This window comes from Eschrichtius robustus, chromosome 8 (genome assembly GCF_028021215.1).
Source record: "Eschrichtius robustus isolate mEscRob2 chromosome 8, mEscRob2.pri, whole genome shotgun sequence".
Classification (NCBI taxonomy): Eukaryota; Metazoa; Chordata; class Mammalia; order Artiodactyla; family Eschrichtiidae; genus Eschrichtius; species Eschrichtius robustus.
In genome coordinates, this window is record NC_090831.1 from 68,471,032 (window position 1) to 68,493,287 (window position 22,256).

The 22,256-nt window shown below is 39.0% G+C and overlaps 1 protein-coding gene across 1 annotated transcript in view; it reads left to right on the plus strand.

Moving 5' to 3' along the window:
* Positions 1-22,256, plus strand: part of COL28A1 (collagen type XXVIII alpha 1 chain) — a 153,685-nt gene that overhangs the window by 84,506 nt on the left and 46,923 nt on the right. Inside the window, 3 exon segments of the mRNA XM_068549808.1 lie at positions 6,298-6,366; positions 8,327-8,369; positions 8,372-8,394. Coding sequence (XP_068405909.1) covers positions 6,298-6,366; positions 8,327-8,369; positions 8,372-8,394 — 135 coding nt within the window.

Sequence of the window (22,256 nt, forward strand, 5' to 3'; positions counted from 1 at the left end):
TAATGCTAGTAAAGTTGAGGGTCCATGATTCCAAATTGGAGTTGAAGAAACCCACCTTTTATAATATGACTGCAAAATTGCTACAGGAAGGACAATCAGCTTGAAAAGAGGACTAATTAAAGCCAGAGCCATATCAAGTTTAAATACCAGGCAATTGGACCTTCAGATGCCAGAAAAGGTCACTTGACTAGGTGACTTTTCAAGGTTACTCCGCAATTCAGTTCCATGCGTGATCTCTGAAATCAGAGCTGGAATGTAGTCTACCTTATAATTTTCAGTATTGCTTTCATTTCTCCTTGCTGTTTTCCTAGCTCTGCATTTCTCTTCCCCGGAGTACATACATACCTTCCCTTCACCCTTAAGGATGCACACTAAATCCTCTTATCATTCAACATCCACGTCACCATCAACACATTTTTATTTTTAATCAGGCAGACTGGAGGAACTTTCCCCCAGTGGAAAATTATATTGAATATCCATACAAGAGAGCCTTCTCTTCTCCCTGACATTAAGGGCGCTGTCAACGTTTCTATTTTTGAGGTTTCTAACTCAACTAAATAAGAAAGAGTGTCCCTTTCCAGTGAGATTCTTGGTACAGGAGAATCATTTGCTCATCTTTGATGAGTTGATTTTGAGAAAAGGAAGAAGCAATCAACAACAAATCCTCCCAAATCCTAAAGCAAGTTTTTAAGTTATCATTTAAGACTGTTGCTTTGGGGTAAATATTAAAGTTCTAGGAGAGAAATTGATTTGAAGAATTGAAATTATTTTAAATATTTTGAAATTTAAAGCTGGGAAAATACACTAAAGGAAATGTTATAGTGACTTGAGTTTTGGTTTTCTGGCACCTTCTTGTTTCCCCATCCCCCTGAGAAGTGTGCTGGTAATTGTTACTGTCTCCCTTTTCATCTTAAAGGGTGTCAGTGAAAAGCAACTGAGTTGTATGACAATGGCCAGTCTATAATTAATACACATTATCAATATCTGGGTTGTCTGTCCATAAGCTTAGAAGAAGGCCTCTAAAATTTTCATTGACATCCTGGCAACCACAATTGAGGTATTCAGGAGTCACCAAACCATTACATATACTCGTTACATAATTCATTCCAGAGTGGTGCTTATATTTGTGGTAGTTGGAGCCTTAGCAGTTATACCTTAATTTTATTTAAAAGCCAGAAAGAAACATTAAGCAACTGCTAATCATCACTTTGACTTCTTCTACCTTATTTTAAAACTCAGTCATTCCTTGGTTTCATCATTTAGTGGACTCTTCAGAGTAACATTTTTTGGGGGAAATCCTTGAGAGGCTAATTCTTTTCACAGTGAATTCAATTTGTTTTTTATTGTCCCAAAGTAGAAAAGCATGAAATCACTTTTAGAACAACTGTAACCTGCTTCCACAGCCCTCTCATAGAGTGACAGAGACTTAACTGGCACAAACAAAGGGAGAAATGGTGATTAAAGCTTTATTAATATATGTAGGGGGAGAAAGTCTAACGGGCTGTCTTGTCTCTAAGAGTACTATCTTCTCAAATATTATATTTAAATCTTATAAAACATAAAAGGGGGTCTTCCCTGGTGGCGCAGTGGTTGAGAATCTGCCTGCCAATGCAGGGGACACAGGTTTGAGCCCTGGTCTGGGAAGATCCCACATGCCACGGAGCAACTAGGCCTGTGAGCCACAGTTACTGAGCCTGCGCGTCTGGAGCCTGTGCTCCGCAACAAGAGAGGCCACGATAGTGAGAGGCCCGCGCACCGCGATGAAGAGTGGCCCCCGCTTGCCACAACTAGGGAAAGCCCTCGCACAGAAACGAAGACTCAACACAGCCAAAAATAAATAAATTAATTAATTTAAAAAAAAAAACATAAAATGTATAACAAACTATTTCCTTATCACTGGTCCACTTGAAACCTTTACCACTTATTAGCTCTGTAACCTCAGCAAGTCATTTAATCTCCCTCAGACTTAGCCTCCTCATCTGTGACTTGGAATAATAAGCCTACATCAAAGGGTTATTCTGCGAAGTGAATGGAATAATGTCTACAAAACATTTTTATGAATTCTAACACACTAAAGTAGTAGTAGTAGTAGTAGTAGTAGTAGTAGTAGTAGTAGTAGTAGTAGTAGTAGTAGTAGTAGTAGTAGTAGTAGTCGGGGTATGCATTACTATGCCAAATGAAGTATATTTGCAGTATGGATAAAAAGAGAGTAAGAATTTGTGTAGCTAGGAGATCTGGAAGGAAACCAATTGAAACATCGGGGAAAACCACAAAACTGAGGAATGGCAATAGAGGCAAAGGGAAAGGGAAGCCTTAGACAGCTGGGTACTTGCGTAGGTTGTGTGGGCCTCTTGGGAATCTTACAATCAGGATGTTTTCTTTCTTCTTTTTGAGAGAGTGTGATTGACTCAATGTAGGAAAAGGACTTTCACAGCCACATAGCCATGGTCTTTGCATTAAATGGCAGCTGGAAACAAGTCTGGGGAGAACATTGCATCTAGCTCCAGCCAACGCCAAGCTGGGAGACGGACTCTGGAGTCAGACCTGGGTTTGAATTGCTTCCAGCTGCATGGTTTTTGGCAAATCATGTATCCTCTTAGGCCTCAGTTTCCTTATGTATAAAATGCAGTAAGTTGATATTAAGAAGTTCAGATAAGATAATGGCTAAAATGTTCCTGCCACATGATAAAAAATAAATGTTAATTATGAGTTCTTTTATTAAAAATTAATTATAATCATTTTCATATTAACCAAAGCAAATATTTGCCAAAGAGAAAATGAATGCATGTGATAGTGCCTTTGCTTTCTTTTTCTTCTTTTCTTTCTTTTAAAATGTAAAATGTTCAATGAATGATTGGGCCATCATAAGATTATGTATGATTTTAATGAGTTTGAAACTAACCACACTGCAGGGTTATGGTCTAGGTAAAACCTTTACTGAATCATTTGCTAATTTCATATATGCAAGCACTGCAGAAAGTCCTAAACTTGGCCATTTTCTATGAAATTGAAAGGAGTATCTCCCATCCAGAATCCCTTTTGTGGGCCAAGAGGAAGCTATAGGCAATCTAAATAGTAATTCTTTTTTTGAGGGAGTGGAGATGAGAGGGTAGGGGTAGGATTTATAAGACTTCTGGTCCTATGAAATTGATGGACAAAGTTAAAAATGGCAACTCCAGAATTTGCTTTCAGGTCTTTTCATTATCTCCTAATGCAAGGGCTCCCTCTGCAGGCTCCGATAACCTTAGATCCTGCGTGGGAAGCAAAGTCCAGCTATGCAAGTACCTGTTGTAAAATCCTATTTGTGAATGTCACTCTATCCACAGACAATAAAACTACATATCTGAAAATATCATAGTAAATGCACCTCTTAGGTACCATTGGTGCTGCACTGTAGCAAAACCAGAGTTATCAAGGGATGAAATGAGTCCTAACCGTGGTCCTCTTGTGCTCATTCACCTTGTTGTGGTCTAGCATGGATGCATGGCCCATGGAACAAAAGACACTATACATTTTCAAGAACCCACCATAGTGGAGGGACACTATCTCTGTGGACTTAACACAGCTCATTAAGGGCTTGATATTCCCATCTACTGAAAAGTATGATCCATAAACACCAAGGAACCACCCTAAAACCTGTTACTGACCAACTCTAACACTTGCAGAATGTGTTAAGATAAGTCTTGGTTTAAAGTCTATCAGATTCATAAAAGCATATATCAGGTTCTATTTACATAGATCAAGAGATTACAAAAGACAACTCTGATAGGTAAAACATAGTTATATGTCAACAATTACATAGAAAAGGATGGATAGCTTGTTTGAAGTAGACACGGCAGTACCACAGTTGACATGGATCACACCCTTAAAGCTCACTGGCCAAGGTTCAGATATACAGAGGGCAATAAGGTGTCCACAGAGGCAGCTATTCTATTGCATTTAGCCTTTAGACACTCCTGAAGGGTGACGGTTGGGGGAACTGAATAAGAGAGAAAATGGAGCAAGTGTGTGAAACAGTAAGGTATAATTGGAGACCCTTACCTGGTGAATTTATAGATACTCCTTTTAAAGGTACCTCAGAAGTACTCAAGAAAGAAGAGATAACAGAAATGTATATAATATAGGACAAGTTCATGTTCTCTACTTGGAACTCTTGATGATAGGAGTGATCATTTAAGCTGGGAGAAACTTGGGGTCACTAAAATTTGGCAGTCAGAAGGAGAGAGGTGTTAAAGAGATAATTAGTACCTGTGGTCTCAAAAGCAGCTAGCTATTAAGTGGAAGAGATGGATAGAGAAAACCAGAATCATAACAGTGGCCTGCAAGCAAAAGGGAATACATGATTATGAAGTAGAGATTAAAATAATTAACTCAGTAATAAAGTTTAAAGGTTTTCCCCATTTTTAAAGGTCTTGTTTTCTCTAGAAGTATTTTAGGGTTTGGAAGTAGAAAGCAAAGCTAAATAAAAGATGGGATTTTTTCTACGTAAACAATTTAATCATTTCTTATCATTTATGATTTTTGCACTGTTGAAAGCTATTGATATAAGCTACTTAGCTCCTAACAGGACATGGACAAAACAGAACCTAGGCCTAAGAGCTTGGGAGTCTAGGTTCAAAGCTTGGTTCTGGCCTTTTTTTTTCTTTATAACTTTATTGAGGCATATTTTACTTATCATAGAATTCACCTATTTTAAGTGTAGAATTCAATGATTTTTTTTTTAGTACATTTACCACGTTGTACAGCCATCAACACAAATCAGTTTTAGGACATTTTCATCCCCCCAACAAGGTCCCTCGTGCCCATTTACAGTTAATCCCCCTTCTTAATTCCTATTCCTGGCCCCAGGCAACCAATGACTTACTTTCTGTCTCTATCGATTTGCCTTTTCTGGACATTTCATGTACATGGACTCAAACAATATGTAGTCTCAAATGTTTGATTTCTTTCATTAAGAATAGTTTTTGAGGTTCATCCATGTTGTAGCATGTAGCTATAGTTCATTCCTTTTTATTGCGGAATATACCACATTTTGTCTATCCATTTAGCGGCTGATGGACATTTTGGTTGTTCCCAGTTTTGGGCTATTATGAATAATTCTGCTAAGAGCATTCATATGTAAGTCTCTGTGTGGACATATGTTTTCATTTTCTTTGGGTGTATACCTAGGAGTGAAATTACTTGATCAAATGGTAAAATTATGTTGAACTTTTTAAGAAACTGCCAAACTGTTTTCCAAAGTGGCTGTACCAGCAACACACAAGGGTTCCTATTTCTCCACATCCTCCTAGCCCTGCCTCTCAATAGCTGTGCAGCTTTGGGCAAACTTTAGTCCCCTCTGTAAAAAACCAGGTGGGGTGGGGAGTTGAGATTTACCAAGCACCTGCTCTGTGCTAGACATGGCGGCAGAAGCATGACATTCTTTGTCTGCCCCCACTGTCATCTCCATGAAAGGTAGATATGATTTTCTATGTATCTGATGAATTTACAGAGGTTCAGAGAAGTTAGGTAAGTTAGTCATTGTCATACAGGATTCTTGTGAATACTAAATTATATCAAGTCTCATATATGAACACGCAGAGCACAGTGTTGGGGACGCAGAAGGTGGTTAATAAAGAGATTTTCATTTCTCTGCTTCTTCCCATCATTCCCGTCTCAATTAGGTCTAACCACAGGGCCTGACCCATGCCGATCAGGCCCCACCACCTTTCTGGTGATAGTTGCCTATTATGAAACTGTCATGCATTGGCGAATCTAAAAGCCTTTAGAGAACCCACCCTGCAGTCATAACCACTCTAGGGGCAGGAGTATCCTAAAGCCAATCCCTAACCCAAGTCGCATGAAAACATGAGAGCAACCAGTTCAGGAGAGGGTTATATCTTTTAACGCTTGTTTTTTATTCTTGTCTCTTCTTTCTCCCTCTCTTCACAATGGCAGTAATTACTTTTCCAAATTCCTGAGAAGGGAGTTCCGAAAAGTATATATTAAGGTTGCCAAGAATTTAATGGACTTTATTGCTCTGAAATGAACCCGTATCAGTTGGCTTGATAAATGGCAATAAGAAATGAAAACAAAGAGGGATAACACTCCCTTGACCAAGTATAGAAAAGTGAGATGGAAGAAAAGGGCTCAATTATCATCTTAGTCAAATTCAAGCGTTTGGGATTTTAAAATATATTTCTGAATATGAAAATTCATATGAAATATTTTAATATGAAATATGAAATTTTATATGAAATATTATACAACATAAAGGTTTTTTAAATCAATAACTTGTCATTCATTGTGTCTTTTCAGGGAGAGCCTGGTGTCAGAGGCCCTCCAGCCCTCCCTGGGCCTCGGGGCATAGGAACCCAAGGGCCAAAGGTGAGTCCTCAGGTCTGTGCTCTGGGTGAGGGTCAGGTACCACCCATGACGATGCATAGGAAGTGCTCATTCTGATGCTGACTTAGCTTTTTCTTGATTGTTGATGAAGAGTCTTATTTTCTCATATCACGTGAACTTTCAGTAAAATAGAACATTTAGGTTTATAAAGCCATTCGCTTCCCCCAAAGAAATTAGAAAGTTAATGTCTTTTTAAAAAGTGATGGCAAAGTGCTCAAAATATTCCCAGGTTCCTTAGAGGCTGTGCCATCATTCAGAAGCATGTGTTTACTTTGGCCAGAGGTGCCTCGGGTCGCCTTTTAACAGGACGCCAGCTGATGGATCTATTGTGTGTGTGCACGTAGTCCACTGTGTCCCCAGTGCAAGGGCCTAATTTATTGTCCCCGTGGAAGGTGAGAGGAACTTCCTTTGGCTCCCTTTGCTCTCACTTCTATTTCTCTTCCTTTTGTCGCCTCCAATTTGGTGATTATTTATCCTTTTATTCTTTTAATCCAGTGTTTCTCAATGAGGAAGATTTTGTCCTCCCCTTTCCACCCCAGGGGGACATTTGGCAGTGTCTGGAATCATTTTGGGTTGTTATGTCACACTGGGGAAGGAGTGCTACTGGCATCTAGTGGGTAGACGCCAAGGATGCTGCCGAACAACACCCTACAATGCACAGGACAGCCTCCCATAATGAAGAATTATCCAGCTCAGAATGTTAATTATGCTGAGGTTGAGGAGCCCTGTTTCAATTGTTCATTCATTTGCTTAACAAATATTCCTTTGATTTGTTCAAAAAGGAAGGTAAAGAAGTATCAGGCATGTTCATAGGGAAAACAGGTTTCAGCGAGCCACCCGTCACAAATTCAAATGTCAAACACGTATATTTACACCCAAAATGCACAGAAGTGAATTAGAATCCTATTATCAGAGAGGAAAGGGAAAGGGCTTTATGAGTCAAAGATTTGACTGAGGATCCTAGAATTACCAAGATTCTTAGTTTATCCATTTTTGTCCATCAACTCCATTTTGACAGTGGGCTATTTCTTAACCTTACAGATCCCTTTATATGGAAAAAAGATCCCTCCAAGATGTTAGTAGTTGTTATCACTGGGTGATGCAATGATGGGTCTATTTTTTTTCTTCATTGTCATTTTTATTTCTTTTTCTACTTTTTTTTTTTTCCAATGAGTTCCTCTTACAATCAGAAAAAAATAAAGCTTTTTCCCATATTGGAAAGAAAAAGACTGACTTATACAGTAAATTTTATTAACTCAGGGTTTCTCAAAGTTTGTTTCATCAAAATGTTAATTTGGGAACTTCTGGGATAAACAAAGTTAAACTAATCTTTCTATTGTGGGACTTCTTAGAGGCTTTAATATATTCATGCTGTGGTGTAGAACATTTTCCAATCTTATTTGATCACATAAGTCTTTCCTCAAGAAACATGGGGTCAACTTAAGCTGTAAGGAACATATACTTGGAAATGACACACATTTTGCTTCATTTACATATTTTCTTAAAAATTCAACTCTGATCCACATCAATAGCTGCTGAATCTTTAACTGCAACCCCTGTGAATTAATACGCCATATTGAAATGGAGTAACACAGTAAAGTCTACATAGAATTATGTGTGAATGGTCTTCGAACCCCTGGTGTTCTAGGGGTTGACGGTAGAGCAGCTTGGAGGAGCCGAAGCAGACGAGGCTATGGGTCCAACGCTTCTGCTTACGCCAAGCAGCTCTGCCTTATCTCTTTACAGCTGGATTACATGTAAAATTTTTGCAAAGGATTCTTTGGCTTAAAATTTTTGTGAAAACACTACTTTATATCAATATGGGCAGTGTGGATGTAGGTCTTCATCAGACTGAAGTGAGAATGTAGCTGAGAGCAGTAGTCTGTGGTTTCTTTCTAAATCTCCTTAACCTTCTCTCCGATTTCTCTCTATCTTCTAACAGGGTGATACTGGGCAGAAAGGCTTGTCTGGCCCTCCTGGCCCCCCTGCTATGGATTACAAGGAATCAAAGTAAGTGAACAGGAGTGTGCCAGGGTCGCCTCTCAATTCACTAGGGCGATGGGGAGAAGAGGTTGTGGATAATACAAAATACGAGTATTACGAAATGGACTTAATGTAAGCTTAGCAGTTTTCAGAGGCATCATCCAAAAGTGGAAACATGGTGTAAGTCCAATAGCTTCACAAACGCTAAACATTACCTAAGTAGCTTGGAGAAAAACTGAACGGGTACAGTGGTTTACTGTTCCGCCAGTTTCTGAGCTGAACGGAGAGTCTTTGCCCCACCACATGTGCTCTGTCTCCCTTAGCTTCCTCACCTGTAGCCTCCGTTCTTTGCCCAGGGCTTCCCAAGTTCCCAGTTTTAGCTCACAATGGACTCACCCGGGGAGCTTTTGAATAATGCTGCTGCCCTACCCCAGAAGAAGGAAAGCTGAATCTCTGGGGGTAGAGCTTGAGTACTGTGGGTATAAAAGCCCCCCACATGATTCTCCTGAGCATCCAGGTGAGAACCCTGACTCTGTGCTACCTGAGTTCACAACCACCCATTCTGCTTGATTTCTGTCTCAGCCGCGACAAGCCTATCTATCAAGATGGGACTCCCAGGGTCTCCCCTGTCTCAGTAGACAAAATTTGGCATCTACAGTCTGCTGTGTAATTTCAAACAATTCCCTCTTCTACTTCTAATATGGTTTATTTATTTTTTGTTTTGTTACTGGCTCCCTCTCATTCTATTTGTTTCCCCCCAAATAAACTTCTATGGTTAAGCTTCAAAAATGATTTCCTCCTGGCTAATTGGTATTGGCTCTAAAAAAGTGGAAGCATTCAAAATAAACTCTTTTTCAGATAGCAGAATTTCTTAGTAAGCAGGAGACAGTAGGAGCTGAAGATAATAAATGTGAAAATGCTGTGTTGAAATTAAACCACCTACCTGTGTTAAGAGTGAGCTTTGTCAAGAGCAAAACTCATTGAATCTGTGATCAATCTTCCACTCTATCACGCAGAGTCTAGGGCTTCCACTGCAGGTCTTTTACATAACAGTTGTTCATCTTTCAGGCTGAGTATCAAAGAAAAGGCCAGTTAATACTGCTGATAGTGAACAAGCACAGGAAAATACAGCAAAAACCTGCTTCCTTGTAACAGCATCTTTCGTACTTAATCTTTCAATTCTACAGTTAAAAGATAGTTTTGTATTTATAAGTTTGCTTTAGCAATGAACCCATAATTGACCACTGGCTGGTCACCAAGCTCAGTTCACATGTGCTGTGAGTTCATTATCACTACCTAGTTAAATCCTGTGCCAGCTTTCTCCCTTTGTTATCTGGGAACTATTTCCTTATTTACATAGGGGCCTCTTGGGCTGCACTTAATTAATCCTTACCATCTCTGCCTTTCCTTATGCCCTCCAGGTTATGCCATGTTCAAAGTCCCTCCTGAGTGAAACTATGGTGGGAAATCTACTATAATAAGGAAAGAACCAAAATGAAAACTGCCACGTATCCAGTCCTATCAGAAATGAGATAACCTTTCCTCCACCGAGGGTAGTGGCCCGATGTTACTGGGCAGTGAGCCTTGACCATACTGCCTCACAAAACCTCTCCAGACATCCTGGCATCCTGTTGGCAACAGGGCAGAAGTATTTCCCTTAGGATGCCTACCTCATTGGTCTGACCCTGGCTTGTACCATCACTGCAAAAGGGAGGGAACTGAAAAATCGAATTGGTGGTGTTCCTCTGAGTCATTTTAACACTACATATTTAGTGAAATTTCATTTCTTATGTTCATTTGTTGAATTTATTTCACACCCCTTTCTAAAATCCATTTGAATCAGTGAAACTTGCTTTAATTGCTATGTCTGTTGGTGAGACTTTGATGGACGCCCTTGTTGTTAACCTTTAACATCAGGGCCCGACTTGTTCCCCGTCTCTCTATGCCATCCCAACCATGGCGAAAATAAGGGCTTGGGCTGCAGTCACAGAAGTGATTTGCTCTAGCACTGACCTAACTTCGTTGTTAGAATATTAACTTTTCAGTCAGTTATTCATTCAGCCAACCAACTGACCGACCAACCAACAAACCAACCAATACTGACTGAGCACCACCTATGTCAGGGAAATAGGCTAAGTGCATCATAAAACAATGAGTAAAAAGATGTGAATTCTGTCCTCATGGGGTTAGACATAAAATAATCACTTTTTGAGCTTCAGAGCGTATGGAGGGGTGGCACCGTGAAATGAATTGGGTTACGGGGTAGGCAAGAGCCCTGTAGGGTCCTGTAGGCCATGGTAATGAGTGGTCTTAAACCAAAGGGCAACTGAAAGAGCAGGGTGACATGATCGGGCAGGTATTTAGACAAGACTTGCCATTGCTCTGCAGTCCCCACTGTGGCCCAGCTGCTCCATGCTGCAGAGGAGCTCCAGGTCCTCCAGGGGCCTCAGTGCTTTCTCTCAACCACACATGTCTACTGATTGTATGGATGAATGCAAGACTGTGGCTCTTTTGTCCCAAGGTGGCCTTGGCCTTTTGGGTTCACAGCATAGGTCAGGAGGTTACATGATGCCACCATCTTGTCCCACGTGAGCCTCCAGCACTGACCATTTTCCCTAGATATGCCAGTAATCCTCAGATTAAGTCAGGAGGGGGAAGGGGTGGGGCTTGGTCTTGAGGGATTGCTTGACGTGTCAACTAGCCCTTGAAGGGCCAAGAGAGATGGAAAGAGAGGATGGGTCATCCAGGTTAAAAAGCCAAGTACGAGGACAGACAGAAATGGCTTCTCCCCCCACCCCGCCTCTTCATTTCTACTCAGGAGCCGTGCCTGTTTTCCTCTCTCCATCTTTGTTCAAGTCAGTTCCTGTGGCCTGATCAGCCCTGACATTCTCAGAGGATCAGGAGGTCCTTATAAGAATAGGATTCCTGATGGCCCTCCATTACCTTAGGAGTTTCTGAAGCAGATGTGTGGACTGGACTATGCCTCCTGCTACACATAAACCCTTCATTCATTACAAAAACGAGCTTCCATGCCACTGGCTTCCATTCTCTGTTTAGGCCTGAACATGACTGATCTCTTACTGGCTGAGGAAACGCTCCCTGTGTTTAGGCTGTGGCAAAGGATGGGCTGACTGATATTTCAGACCTCGCCAGTTTGTTATCAGTGTGAACAAATAGCCTCAATGACGTGCTGGGGGAATCCAGTGAACGCTACCTGGTAGAAATCCCAGTGTCTCCAAAGCTGACAAAGTGTGATGACTGCAGTGGTTCCATGGTCACAGAGCTAACAGATCAACTTCCGAGAATCCTGGGGCCCAAAAATGGAGGGAAACTTAGTCCCGATGACCTCTCCCCTCGATCTAGATTCTGATCTTAATGATCTGATGGAAAGAGAATGAGCTTGAGAGCCACTCGGACCTCGGCCTGAACCTGTCTAGCTGTGTAAGCTTGGACACCTTATTTATCTTTGTCGAACCTTAAAACGTACTCATCTTTAAAATGGGGATAATTAAGCCTATTTTACAAGGTGTTGTAAAGATAAAATTGTACAAAGTGCCTATTACACAGTAGTGGATACTCAACCAGAGCCTGGGCTATGGAGTCAACAGATTTGAATCATGGCTTCCTGAGTACTACACCTCTGCTTCAGTTTCCACATCTGAGGAATAATGATAGTGAGGATAATAATAGTACTATTTTCTGAAGTTGTTATGAGGAATAAATGAAATTAAATGAGACAGTATGTGTAATGTATCTAAAACAAGGTTTGACACATGGTTACATATGCAGTCAATGTTCGTAGTTATTCACATTATAATTTCTTCTTGCTTCCCTTCCCTTTCTACTAGTCCCTCTTATATTTTCCAGAATGAAGGCCCAGAATTTTGACAGTCATGTGATGTAATGCTCTAAAACATAAAATATCGGTTGCATTAATTAGTGTAGGCCTGGCACCTGTACCAAAAAGATCACCAAATGTATAATGGGTCAAACACAACAGAGGTTTCTGTTCACATGGCAGGCCAATGGGAGTCTTCCTAATTGGTGGGCAATTTTCTTCCACACAGAATTTCAGAGAACCTCAACTTCCATTTATGTTTCCTCCGTTGGATGGGCCCCTTTACCACTTACATGCAGCAAGCAGAAAGGGGAGAGTGTGGAAGAGGCACACCTGATTCTTAAGAGTCTTGGCCAAGAGGTGACACACATCACCTCTGCCCACGTTTTAGTGGCAAGAACTAGTCTCATGGAAAGGTAGTCTAACTGTGTTACCAGAAAGAAGGGGAACCAGGGGTTTGTTAAAGAGCTGGCAATTGCCATGCAAAATTTAACCTGCCTCCAGGAAAGATGGAAATTTAAAAGCTATATGTTATTCTGAAGTATGTTGGTGCTTCCAGAAGAAAACAGAAAACAAGAGTGGTCTCCACGGCAACTTCCAGAATGCCTGTCACTCTCCTGATACTGTGGGGCACAGTGATCTGGCTTACAAGGACTCGGTTCAGCTTTATCATTCTTTTTATCCTATCTTCAAAAAAAAAAAAAAAAAAAACCCTCAGAGTCTTGCTATCTTCTTATTTCAAGCAGCATCAGAAGTACCACTGGATAATTTAGAAATTGCCTTGAGTAGACAGGCTGAGTACCAACCAGCCAAAGAAGTAGAGCAGGTTTGGGGTTTAGTGAGACCAGGAAACAAACAAGAAATGCTCATTCTTGTCTTTGACAGAGCCAGGGCCAAAGGATGAGGGACACCTGAAACCTGGCAGGAGAGCTGTGGTCGAAAGGCTGGAGAGAGGCAGGGATGGCATCAGAGGAGGGAAGCAGAGTTGATACAATGAACCTCATATCAGGAGACAGAGAAGCCAGCGATTAGGCTCAGGTGGAGAATAAGGGAAGGGTTGGAGTCCTAGGGGATTACATGGGATGCCAGTAGCATTGGAAATCAGCAGGGGTGTGATGATGGGTGAGTCAGCCCAGCTTGCATAGGGACACCCAGAAAGAAAACAGCTTCTCCCACCAAACCTCTCTGATTAGGAATTCAAAGTAGAACCCAGAACTTTGTAAGATTCTTGGCTCAATGTTTAAGGTTAATGTCATTTCTTAGGTAGTTATTTTGTTTGTTTTTTCAACTATATTTAAGTAACTGTGGCTCTGTAAATTCCACGTGCTCTTTTAACTGCATCAGGTATGTGGGCCACCTTCTGGTGTCCCTTCACCAGAAAGGCTGAAGCTTGACAGATGTCAGCATGCTGAGGTGGAAATCTCACAGGGAGCCTGCCAGCTTTCCATTTGGCTCCCACCTGTGACCTGATCACATTGAAAGTGTTTCCAGAATCCATATGACTAGATTTTTGATTAGAGTGGACCTATTACAGCAGGGGAAATTGCCCTCCCTAAAAGCCAAATAAAAATGATTTATTCATTGAAATAAAGCTGACTTAAGGGGAAAAAAGAGTCTCACTTATAAAAAGTCAGGGGTGGGTTCAATATACTCTAAGTTTCAAATACCTGCAGAAAGGCTAAGATGTATTGACATTGGGAAGTTTTTCTAGTCTTCTCAATTCACAACCATGCATATGATGGTATTAATATTACTAAGGGAGCAACACACACACACGCACATATTTTAATATGGTGAGTTTCTGGTGTTTCAATTTAAAGTTTTCCTTCCTCCTCCTGACCACGATCTAACAACAGCATCAAAAACAGAAAACAAAACCACCCTTGGTAATAGTATGATCACTGCATTCAACCTGAGCACACCTTAGAAATTAAATTGAAACAATAAGGTATATAGTTGACAGCATAACATAGATTGTGTGTCTTTATGCCAGAAACCATCTTTGAAATAACTTCTAATACTTTCCTGTATTGTAATTTTCAAATTCCCATAATGATTCCTCTATGTAGAAAGGAGTCATCAGAACCACCTGAGAGTTTAAACCTTAAAATAGTTTGTTGTTTTGGGATTATACCTGCCAAAATGCCTGTGGCAGGGGAGGGCTGTGGCTAAAATTGATTCTGGTCATCAAAGTCCACAAACCTATTTTCAGACATTGAAGTCATCTTCATACCTTTATACCTTTTATTTATTTTTCTTTTTTTTTAACATCTTTATTGGAGTATAATTGCTTTACAATGGTGTGTTAGTTTCTGCTGTATAACAAAGTGAATCAGCTATACATATACATACACTTTATACCTTTTATTACTTTTTAAACCAAATTAAAAATAATTACATGGGTTACAAACCAAGCTAAAAGCACTGATCCCATAATATTCTCTATACTATAGGTTGAATAGGTCAGGGAAAGTTTTGCATTTATTAACTGGGGCTGGCTCTCAGCCCATTTGTATATCTCACTTACTGGTTCATGCTTTCATTTTCCTCCTGGGCCAAGGGGCTTTCATTTCTTCAAGCCAATTAGGAAACAGGATGGTATCCTTTTTTTGAATTTCTGAATCTGAGGATATGGTATGGCATTTTCCTCTGTTAATCTCATTATTAAAATTTGCTTTTTTAATAGCCTATTTCCCCAATCAGAATTGGAATGGAAACGTTAGGCTCTTAATTTAGTGGGGCTTGAATCATCATTACCAGCTTATATTTACTGTCTAGTTACCATGAACAAGGACCTTCTCAGTGACTAGTGACCATCACAGAAGTCTGTTTGATATCTACCAGACTCCTTACACTACTATGAACCTAAAAGGAAAAACTAATTTCTAAATCAGTTTTTCCAAAGTATGTATTGTATCCTGCCCCAAGGTTTACTATGGTTTCCCCAATTTTGAAAGGAAAGTCAAAAGGACTAAAGACTTGGTAATAAGGATAAGACAGTATCTAATGCCATATGCTGATGCTGAATATTAAAAAAATTTTTTTTAAGTTAGAAAATTATATGAAAGATTTCATTTGAGCAGTTATATTCTAAAACTAGTCATTTTGCTATAGTACTACATAATTTATAATTATGTGAGCATGCGGCCATTTTAGATTGTTTTTCTCTCCCTTTCCTTCCTCCCTGCCTCCTGCCCACCTGTTCATATCTATCTAATATACAAAGATGTAAATACTATATATGTATTTCTTTTCATCCTTGTAACAGATATTGTCCATATAAAACCAAGTTGAGTAAAGGACATGGATAAATTACCCTTAGTTGCTGCTACCATCTTGATAGCCCATGAATTTCACTGTTGAAAATTTATAAAATGTATTTTATCTTTTGCCCACTTCTCAATGCTTGTTTAGAAATAAGTTACTAGTATATATGTTTTCCCTTCTCTATTCAGCAAGGTAAGAGACATCTTTACTGCTCAGAGCTTTGAGCCTGGGGAGAGATCTAGGGCCATATTATATTCTCTAAATTCCATGTGTTATCTTATGCAAGCCTCACCAGCCTATGAGGTAGGCTCTAGGAAACTAGGGCACAGAGATGTTAAGTCATGAACCAAGGTAGCTCACAGCTACTCCTCCAGGCGGCCTCCCTGAAATAATCATGTGTTGGGTAGTAATCAAGTCAAGGTAGATGTCAGAGAGAGGAAAAAGATCAGTTTAACACTTTCAAAATTAAATGCCGCTCAAAATTTTTATTTGCACCTTGTGATGTAAAGTTGGCCCTTTGAGAGGTGAGATATGTACTGTGAGGTCTTTTTTCTTGATAATCTAAAATTTTTTAAAAGAAAGAAGCATAAAAAGTACTTCTTTTTCCCTGAGCACAGTTCTGTCCGAAGCCAGGGGTTGGACTTGGTGACCTTTTGAAATCAATCACCAGGCATAAGGCTAGGAATTACAGCAGGATCTGGGCTGGCATGCGTAGCGGCGGTGGGGTGAAGCTGTTATAACCACTACACTAGTCACACATTCAAAGGCTTATCAAGTCCTTTCCGGTTTGGGTGGTTGAACGACATACTCTTTTGTACCGCAAACCTCTGTGACAAGTCAGTGAGTGGCCAACTGGTCTGTAATCTAAACTTTTTATTGCTTTTACAGACATCTTAAGAACTTTATAATTATTGGCTTTTTATTATCAGCATCTTTGCTTATCTAGTTGCAGATACGACTTCTTATTTTAAATATAACAAGTGAGGAGAAATGAGGTAAGTTACCTGTTCAAGATCACTCACAGAATCCCTAACAAAGCAAAGACTGTGGAGTCTATGGGTGTTGGTGGCTCAAACTGACAGGTGATCAACCTAACCCCAGAATAATCTCTCTTTCATCCTATGAAAAAGTCTTCAAACAATAATTCTTTAGAACTGCCTCTCACGTTATCATAATGGGAATCATGGGTCCAACTGGTGTGCGCTCTGCCCTAGGAAACCAAGAGAAGAGCAAAGAGTATTGAAATAGAGAAAAACAGGCAACAAAATTATCTGCCTCTAAGACAGAGAGAGGGAATTAGGAAGAAAAAGGAGAAAGGGAAATAAAAGAAAATTGGTTATGGTGAATTGAAATAAAGAAATTGGTTATGGTGAATTCTTTAGGATGCTATGGTTAATAATGTTTTTGGCCTTAAAGTTTCTACTACCTGAAATTAATGTAGTTACTGTCTTTTGGTCAAATTTTCCTAGTATTCTACTTTCATCCTCTTACTTCTGCCTTTTTGTATCCTCTTACTTTACATATTTCCTTTAGACAACAAGTATTTGGATTTTTAAAACTCCAGTCTGACAATGTTTCTTTTTTGCCAGGAGCATTAATTCATTTACATTTAATGTAACTAGTGAACTTTTTCTTTTTAAGATTTAGTTATTATTTATTTATTTATTTTATTTATTTTTGGCTGCGTCAGGTCTTAGTTGTGGCTCGCGGGATCTTCGCTGAGGCATGCGGGAACTTTAGTTGCGGCACGCTGGTTTCTCTAGTTGTGGCATGTAAGCTTCTCTCTGGTTGTGGTGTGCAGGCTCCAGGGAGCATGGGCTCTGTAGTTGTGTCGTGCGGGTTCCAGAGCACATGGGCTCTGTAGTTTGCGGCACGCAGGCTCTCTAGCTGAGGCAAGCAAGCTCAGTACTTGTGGCGCACAGGCTTAGCTGTCCCGCGGCATGTGGGATCTTAGTTCCCTGACCTGGGATCAAACCCATGTCCCCTGCATTGTAAGGCGGATTTTTTACCACTGGACCACCAGGGAAGTCCCACTAGTGAACTTTTAAAATTAATTTCTACCCTCAAATTTCAAACTACTTGTCCCACTTATTCTATGTTTCTTTTTTTTAATCTTGTCTTTCCGTTTTAAAGATTTATTAATTTAACTGTTGCATTTTCCCCTTTACTAGTTAGGAATTTACACATTTTCTTCCTCTTTTTTCAATACTTACTCCTAAAAATATTCACATTTGCCTTATGAAATATCCATACCAACTTTCTGGTTACTACAATAACTTAGAACACTTTAATTCCATTTACCCCTACCCTAATATTATTATTGTGGTTTTATATTTTAATTAATTTTAAATCTTTCAAGACATTTTTATATGATTGCTGTTTATTTAGATTTATCCACATATTTTCTAGTCTCTTCCTCTTTAATCCATCTTGCATCTCATACTGGAACCACTCTCCTGCCTGACTTGGATTTTTCAGAATTTCTTTTGGTAGGGAAATTCTACTAGTACAACCTCTCTCCATTTTTGTTTGCCTGAAACTAAATATATTTATTTCTCCTTAATATCTGCTTAAAATATATTTTTCTGAGTATAGAATTCTAGGTACACAGTTTTCCTCTCAGTGCAAAGGAGATTTTCACATCCTTTGGCGTCAATGTTACCTGTTGGTTTAGCTATTCCTTTGGTGGTAATTTGTCCTTTTCTCTATGGCTTTTAAGGGTTTCTCTTTTTATCTGGTGTTGGGCAGTTTCACTATGATGTATTTAGATGCAGATTTCTTTTTATTTATTTTGCTTAAGAGTTGTTAGAATTCCTGATTTTGTGGACTAGGATTTTTTAAATTATTTCTGAAATTCTCTGCCTTATCTTTCATTAAGTAATCTGAAGTAATCCGATCCAGTCTTCCCATCCCCTGCTGTTTCTGCCTTTCTGGAACTGCAATTAGTTAAAACTTTTCATTCTTGCCTCCTACGTATCAGTCCTTTCATATTTTCAATCTTGTCTTTCTGAGTTACATTATGGCTGATATTTTTCTAGTCTATTTTCCAGTCAACTAAATCTTTCTTCATCTGTGTTGAATTTGTTGTTTAACCAGTTCATTGAATTGTTAGCTTCAATTATATATTTTATTTCTAGACATTCTATTTGAGTTTTTTAAGTCCACATAATCATTCTATATAGATATTCTTTTAGAAAAAAAAATCCAGATTATATCCTCTCCTTGCTTAAAAAGCCTCTAAAGTCTTTCTATAATATTTTAAAAATTGAAAGAAAGAAAGAAAAAAAGAAAGAAAAAACAGAGAAGGAAAGGAAAGAAAACCTCTAAAAGGTTGAATATGATCTGGATGCTGCTTACCTCTCTGATTTTATCTTGCATCTCCTTTATCTCACTCAATATTATCAAGGCACTCTGGTTTTCTTTCTGTTTTCCAAAAACAAAGTTCATTCCTTCTGCAGGGCTTCTGCACTGTTGTTTCTCCTACCTTGGCATTTGACATGGCTGGATTCTTCTCCTCATGTAAATCTTAACTCAGATGTTATCTCCTTAGTGGGACCATGTCTGACCACACCATCCCATCCCTACCCCATTCTCAATCACTCCATAATATTGCCCCATTTTATTGTTTTCATAGCACTATTACCATCTGAAAATATCTGTTTCTTTGTTTACTTGTTTATTATCTGTCTTCTGGTAAAAGAAGCTCTTTGAGAGCAGGGACTTTGTTTCTTTTTCTTTTTTTTTTTTAATTGGAGTATAATTGCTTTACAATGTTGTGTTAGTGTCTGCTGTACAATGAAGTGAATCAGCTATATGTATACACATATCCCCTCCCTCTTGGAACTCCCTCCCACCCACCACCCCCATTCCACCCATCTAGGTCATCACAGAGCACCAAGCTGAGCTCCCTGTGCTGTACCACAGGTTCCCACTAGCTATCTATTTTACACATGGTAGTATATTTACGTCAAACCTAATCTCCCAATTCATCCCACCCTCCTCTTCCCCCCATGTCTACACATCCATTCTCTACATCTACATCTCTATTCCTGCCCTGGAACTAGGTTCATCTGTACCACTTTTCTAGATTCCACATACATGCTTTAATGTACGGTATTTGTTCCTCTCTTTCTGACTTACTTCACTCTGTATGACAGACTCTAGGTCCATCCACGTCTCTACAAATGACCCAATTTCATTCCTTTTAATGGCTGAGTAATATTCCATTGTATATATGAACCACATCTTCTTTATCCATTCCTCTGTCAAAGGGCATTTAGGTTGCTTCCATGTCCTGGCTATTGTAAATAGAGCTGAAATGAGCATTGTGGTACATGACTCTTTTTGAATTATGGTTTTCTCAGGGTCTATGCCCAGTAGTGGGATCGCTGGGTCATATGGTAGTTCTATTTTTAGCTTTTTAAGGAACCTCCCTACTGTTCTCCATAGTGGCTGTATCAATTTACATTCCCACCAACAGTGCAAGAGGGTTCCCTTTTCTCCACACCCTCTCCAGCATTTATTGTTTGTAGATTTTTTGATGAGGAGCAGGCAAGATTATACAATGGAGAAAAGAGAGCCTCTTCAATAAGTGGTGCTGGGAAAACTGGACAGCTACATGTAAAAGAATGAAATTAGAACACTACCTAACACCATACACAAAAATAAACTCGAAATGGATTAAAGACCTAAATGTAAGACTGGATACCATAAAACTCTTAGAGGAAAACATAGGAAAAACACTCTTTGACATAAATCACAGCAAGATCTTTTTGACCCACCTCCTAGAGTAATGGAAATAAAAACAAAAATAAACAAGTGGGACCTAATTAAACTTAAAAGCATTTGCACAGCAAAGGAGACCATAAACAAGACGAAAAGACAACCCTTAGAATGGAAGAAAATATTTGCAAATGAAGCAACATTCAAAGGATTAATCTCCAGAATATACAAACAGTTCATGGAGTTCAATATCAAAAAAACAACCCAATCAAAAAATGGATGGAGGGAAATTGGAGGGGGGGAGGTGGGAGGGGGGTGGGGGTGGGGGTGGGATGAATTGGGAGATTGGGATTGACATGTATACACTAATATGTATAAAATAGATAACTAATAAGAACCTGCTGTATAAAAAAATAAATAAAATTAAATTAAAAAAAAAATGGGCGGAAGACCTAAATAGACATTTCTCCAAAGAAGACATACAGATGGCCAAGAGGCACATGAAAAGATGCTCAACATCACTAATTATTAGGGAAATGCAAATCAAAACTACAATGAGATATCACCTCACACTGGTCAGAATGGCTATCATCAAAAAATCTACTGATTGCATTGAATCTGTAGATTGCTTTGGGTAGTATAGCCATTTTCACAATATTGATTCTTCCCATCCAAGTTCATGGTATATCTCTCCATCTGTTTGTGTCATCTTTGATTTCTTTCATCAGTGTTTTATAGTTTTCTGAGTACAGTTCTTTTGCCTCCTTAGGTAGGTTTATTCCTAGGTATTTTATTCTTTTTGTTGTGATGGTAAATGGGAGTGTTCCCTTAATTTCTCTTTCTGATCTTTCATTGTTAGTGTATAGGAATGCAAGAGATTTCTGTGCATTTATTTTGTATCCTGCAACTTTACCAAATTCATTGATTAGCTCTAGTGGTTTTCTGGTGGCATTTTCTATGTATAGTATCATGAAAATGACTATACTACCCAAAACGATCTATAGATTCAATGCAATCCCTATCAAATTACCCATGGCATTTTTCACAGAATTAGAACAAAAGACTTTCCAATTTGTATGGAAACACAAAAGACCCCGAATAGCCAAAGCAATCCTGAGAAAGAAAAATGGAGCTGGAAGAATCAGGGGCTTTGTTTCTTTCATTCATCTCTAATTCCTTAGCATGTAGCAGAGTGTGTGGCATATAGTGATGACTTAATAAATATTTGTTTAATTAATGAACAAAGTAATGAATAATTGAATGAATGTATGAAGGTTGTATAGTAGATGATGGTAAAGTTCCACCTGTAACCATATTGTCAACCCACAAGATACTTCATTTGGATATACTTTAGTTCAATAAACCATTCTTGAATTCCATCATTAAGAGAACTCTAAAGTTGTGAAATGATAAATTCTTTTCTAAATCCTAGTGCTTAATAGTGGAAGTACCTTACTCTTATAGGTTGTAAGAGTATACTGGTATACTTGGTGTATTTGGTTGGCCAAATAAGTAGAAGTTTACTTGCAAGTGCTGGATTTGGCTTTCTTGAAAGTATATCTTTGTGATCAAATTATCTATTACCACAATGCAACAGGATCACAATGAATGCTATAAAAGTAAATGTATTTGTTTGATATGAATAAAACTGTGAATATTATATCTGGTAGTTCTTTTGTATTCTCAGTGAGTTCTGCCCACTGATAACCAGAGTGTATCGTCAGTAAGTTCTTGATTGATCTGATCTAGGTCCTACTTTTAAAGACTCATACTAACAGATTAAAGAGCTAAGGGGAAGAAACTTAATCCATCATTGCCTGTCACCAGACAGTCCAACTATTATGCAATATCATTACACTTTCCGTGGTCCTCTTAAGTTAATAATTAAATTAGAAATAAATGAGAGACCCAGTGCTATTCAGTTGTTAGATTTTGACAACTTTGTAGTTTTTGCCAGGAAGTATAAGCCTTAGAAATGGACAGATTTTCCTGTGAGTTCATAATTGAAGAGATGACATTTAAAGAGTAGTACTAATGCATTCATTATCAATTCCTATTCATT